Source organism: Malus sylvestris, chromosome 14, assembly GCF_916048215.2.
Source record: "Malus sylvestris chromosome 14, drMalSylv7.2, whole genome shotgun sequence".
NCBI lineage: Eukaryota > Viridiplantae > Streptophyta > Magnoliopsida > Rosales > Rosaceae > Malus > Malus sylvestris.
This window is the reverse complement of record NC_062273.1, coordinates 23,487,340-23,492,131: the sequence shown is the minus strand read 5'-3', so window position 1 is coordinate 23,492,131 and position 4,792 is coordinate 23,487,340. Positions and strand designations below refer to the sequence as shown.

The following is a 4,792-nucleotide window of genomic DNA, read 5'->3' as shown; positions in this document are numbered from 1 at the left end:
AGGGTCACAGTCACCCATTGACCCCACCTTTCCTCTGCTGGTGCCCAAGACCCATCGTGCGATTCACCAGTAGCAAAAATAGTGTCAATTCGTTTGTCCACTCATCTTCCATCTTACCGTCACAGAAAAACATTTAGTTAAGCTTTTGAAAAGCACTAAGCTACGAGCACTACTTGCTAAATAAAAGAAAACTACATCGTATTTCTGAATTTGTTCCTGAACTTATATATAGTAGCTAATTTTTTTTTTTTTAATTTGAGTTTGTTTTGCTTAAGACGGCCCTTGCTTATTTTTCTGAATTTTATTCAAATTTTTTTTTGACGTTAAATTTTGAAATCTCATCTAATTTTTTGTCTATCTTAATCTCTCGTAAGCTAATTCGAATAGATACAGAATCAACTAGCAGAAGAGAAGAAAGAAAAAGCAATTTTCTGTTCATATTAGAAATAAAATTACTTTATTAACCTCAAATGTTCACCATGTGACCAAAATAGATATAAAAAAATAGACCAAAAAATTCTAAACTTAAATCAATGAAAAAATTGTATGATTATGAAGTTTATAGGTATAATCAAAATTTTAATTCAAAAGAAAAGGAAATAGTTTTTCATAAATTTAAAAAAAAAAATTTACTTTTCATTCACTTTTGTAATTTTTTATTTTTTGACTTTTTTCAATTTATCAATTGAAAATTGAAAAGAACGTGAAAAGTGAAAAAAGTGTGCCTGAAATAAACCGACACTCAGGGCTGGTTTGGTATTGCTGTGCTTTGAAAAAAAACTGTTGTGAGAATAAGCGGCTGTGCTGTGAGAATAAACGGCTGTGAAATAAATCAGCAGAGTGTTTGGTAAATTTTTTTGTAAAAGTGCTTTTGGAAAAAAAAGTAGTTTGATAGTGGATCTTTTCATTAAAGGAGCACTGTAGTTCTATGTGCTTTGAAAAAAAGCTAGTTTTCCAAAGCTACAAATTGCAGCTTCAGCTTTTTCCTTTGATTTCAGCTTATTCTCACAGCAGCTTCCAAAATAAGCCCTTTTTTTTAAGTTTACCAAACACCAAAAACACTCCCAATTTTTTTTCATAGGAGTTTTTTTTAAAATCACCTCAACCCCAAACTGGGGCTCAGAACAACCATATTCAACACCCGTAAAGGCAATACAAAAACAGAAAAAACACCCGTAAAGAAAACTGACATTTTATATAACAGGACAGCTCATAATATATTTGAAATATAAATAAATATCTCAAATAAATCTCACTGCTACTCCGAAGTAAAGCACTTTCAAGTGAAACCTTCAACAATGGCGGAGGAATCAGCAGCAAATCTCAGACGTTGGATCGACCCGAAGAGCGGCTACTGCCCACGTACCAAGACCTTCCACTCTCTCCGGCCTCCGGTCCCACTCCCGCCGCTCTCGCAACCCCTCTCCCTCACCCAATTCACCCTCTCCCTCCTCCGTTCCTCCACGGCCAAGCCCACCACGTCCGCCCTCATCGACGCCGCCTCCGACCGCCACGTCTCGTACCAAACCTTCCTCAGCCAAATCCACTCCCTCACTCTCTCCCTCCAATCCCTCGCGCTGTTCAAAGGCCACGTGGCCTTCATTCTCTCCCCTCCTTCGCTCCACGTCCCCGTCCTCTATTTCTCCCTCCTCGCCTTCGGCGTCGTCGTTTGTCCCGCCAATCCGATCGGGTCCGAGTCCGAGATCGCCCACCAGGTCCGGCTAACCCGACCCGCCATCGCCTTCGCCACGTCAGCAACCGCCAACAAGCTCCCCAAAGGGGATGATAAAATCCGCACCGTAATCCTCGACTCGCCCGAATTCCTCTCCATGCTCGACCGGGACGGGTCGTCCGTAACCCGATCTGAGAGCTCAGTTGAAGTCAACCAAACCGACCCGGCTGCGATTCTTTTCTCCTCCGGCACCACCGGCCGTGTCAAAGGCGTTATGTTGACTCACCGCAATTTCATCGCCCTGTTGGCCGGGCTCCACGCCCTTCGGCGCGAACCCGACCCTACCCTACTCGACGGGCAACCCGTATCGCTGTTCACGCTGCCTCTGTTCCACGTGTTCGGGTTCTTCATGGTGGTTCGGGCGGTAGCGTTGGGCGAGACCTTGGTTTTGATGGAGAAGTTCCAGTTCGAAGCGATGCTGAGGGCCGTGGAGAGGCACAAAGTGTGGTACATGCCAGTGTCGCCCCCGTTGATCGTGGCTCTGTCGAAGTCCGAGTTGGCTCAGAAGTACGATCTCAGCTCGCTTCGGCTTCTCGGCTGTGGTGGCGCGCCGCTGGGCAAGGAGGCTGCGGACAGATTTGGTGAGAGATTTCCCAATGTGGAAGTTGTACAGGTCAGAAATTTTTTAAGTTTAGGATTTAATTTTTAATAATATTATATTATTCAAGAAGATCGAGAACGCGGTAAAGGGTTCTAGAGTTTTGATTAGTTGAAGCTAGACCTTGAGACTTTTCTCAATTTGTGATTATTAAGGAGACTTTTCTCAATTTGTGATTATTAAGGAGTCTTTTCTCAATTTGTGATTAATTAAGGAGTCTTTTCTCAATTTGTGATTAATTAAGGAGACTTTTCTCAATTTGTGATTAATTAAGGAGACTTTTCTCAATTTGTGATTAATTAAGGAGACTTTTCTCAATTTGTGATTAATTAAGGAGTCTTTTCTCAATTTGTGATTAATTAAGGATACTTTTCTCAATTTGTGATTAATTAAGGATACTTTTCACTACTGAAAGTAACAAGGTCAAATGTTTGATTATTATGGTTGCTTAGGGATATGGTTTAACCGAGACCGGAGGAGGGGCTACGAGGATGATTGACCCTGAAGAATGTGCGCGTCATGCTTCTGTGGGCCGCCTGGCCGAAAATATGGAAGCCAAGATTGTTGACCCTGAAACCGGAGAGGCCTTGCCTCCTGGCAAGAGGGGTGAGCTATGGCTGCGAGGTCCAACAATCATGAAGGGTAACGAGACACTTCCTCCGTCTCAAGTGTTGCTTGTTGCAAAATTAGAATGTCTTAACATAATATTTTGGTCTTTTCGCACTCGTTTCTTATAAGTTGGTTAATGTAAGCGAGTCAAGACGACGGACTCCATTACCTTTAGTTAGTGTGAGTGAGACAATGTAGGTTCGAATCTAACATTTTGAAACTATTACTATGCGTGCAGGTTATGTTAGAGATGACAAGGCAACTACTGAGACCTTGGATGAAGATGGGTGGTTGAAGACCGGTGATCTTTGTTACTTTGATGACGAGGGGTTCCTCTACATTGTTGACAGGTTAAAGGAATTGATAAAGTACAAGGCATATCAGGTGATTGAAAGTTTGTTTCGGACCCTTTGAGACACTCGTAGCAAAGATGGTTATAAAAGTCTTTTGATCAGTCCCTTTTTAAATAATCTGTTATATCTGGTGTCTCTATCTGTGGAACAAATTGCAGGTACCCCCAGCTGAGTTGGAACATATACTTCAATCCCATCCCGACGTTGAGGATGCTGCTGTGATTCCGTATGTATCTATTACTATGACATTTTTTTTTGGAAAAAACCTACTTTGTTTTGATGCTCTATGGCATTAAAGTACAGCAGTTTGCGACTGCGATATCTCTTATTTGCTACTTTTGAAATGTCTTTTCTTACAAGTTTAGCTTTGTCTCTTGACACGAAATTGGTGCATTGAAAAAAAGACAAAAACGCGAAGAATTTTTTCTATTAACGGATGTTTTGCTGATAAGATTGTCTGTGAAATCTGGTATTTTTTGCCGCTCGATCCACCCCCATCCTGAAAGGAGAGAAAAAATGGATTGAAATTTCTTGCATAGCTAGTAAAAAGATAATCGTTACCGAAATAATTCACTGTTTTCTTGTAAATCAGATATCCGGATGAAGACGCGGGGCAGATTCCCATGGCATATGTGGTTAGAAAGCCCGGAAGCAATATCACTGAGGCTCTAGTTATGGATTTCGTTGCAAAACAAGTATGATTCTGAATATACTTGTGAAAATCTTTCATTGAATGTGCATACTAGTTGCCTTCTTCACATCCTGCAAAGTAAAATTGTTCATGCCTCCTTTATATGCTCATGCCTTGATCACGCTGCACAGAAATAAGCGTTGATGTTTGATGCGTTTTACAAATGTTTCCTGTGTCATGAATACGTATCTTCACATAGCAACGTATTTACGGAATAAAAAAAAAAGAACGAACCACGTTACAAATATTATAGGCCTTCACGTTGTAGTATTTCTTGTTGCAGGTTGCTCCGTACAAGAAGATACGACGTGTAGCGTTTATCAACTCCATTCCAAAATCTCCAGCAGGAAAGATCTTGAGGAGGGAGCTTGTAACTCATGCTTTATCCACTGGTTCATCAAAATTATGATTCGTTCGTTCGAATCAAAGGAAGAAGAAAGCTTTCTCAGCGTTGCATTCGATTTGGCGTTTGCCATATCAACTCGTTCGCGCTTCTTATCATGTACACGATCTTGGAGGCCGGCGGCGGTGAGGATCGGATCGGAGTGCGGCCGTATAAGCTTGACTTCAAATATAACTTTCTATACACATTCTGTTTTTTTTTTTTTTTTGTTTCTATTGCAATCATATTTAGAATATGAATGTGACTGTGTAAATCCTATTAGATATAGGAATGCATCTTAAATTCCTATTAGGAGTTGATTATCTATTAAGAGTTGTAATCCTAAAGGGGGTAAGGTGTTTGCCTATCGTACTACTATAAATAAAGGCACAATGGAGTGATACAAATGTACCTCACAATTAAATCA

General features: G+C 40.8%; 1 protein-coding gene across 1 annotated transcript; it reads left to right on the top strand.

Annotated features, from left to right (window-relative positions):
* Positions 1–1,221: 1,221 nt before the first annotated feature.
* LOC126599487 (4-coumarate--CoA ligase-like 9) lies at positions 1,222–4,792 on the top strand. Its single transcript, XM_050265872.1, has 6 exons — positions 1,222–2,345; positions 2,783–2,972; positions 3,178–3,323; positions 3,451–3,518; positions 3,885–3,987; positions 4,267–4,792. The coding sequence occupies exons 1-6, from the start codon at positions 1,299–1,301 to the stop codon at positions 4,390–4,392; spliced, it is 1,680 nt and encodes a 559-aa protein (XP_050121829.1). The 5' UTR covers positions 1,222–1,298; the 3' UTR covers positions 4,393–4,792.

Excerpts from the sequence above, each read along its gene's own strand:
- LOC126599487 (XM_050265872.1), top strand. The coding sequence starts at position 1,299 with ATGGCGGAGGAATCAGCAGCAAATCTCAGACGTTGGATCGACCCGAAG. Across the intron at positions 2,973-3,177 it reads AGGTCCAACAATCATGAAGG|GTTATGTTAGAGATGACAAG; the intron begins GTAACGAGACAC and ends CTATGCGTGCAG. Across the intron at positions 3,324-3,450 it reads TAAAGTACAAGGCATATCAG|GTACCCCCAGCTGAGTTGGA; the intron begins GTGATTGAAAGT and ends AACAAATTGCAG.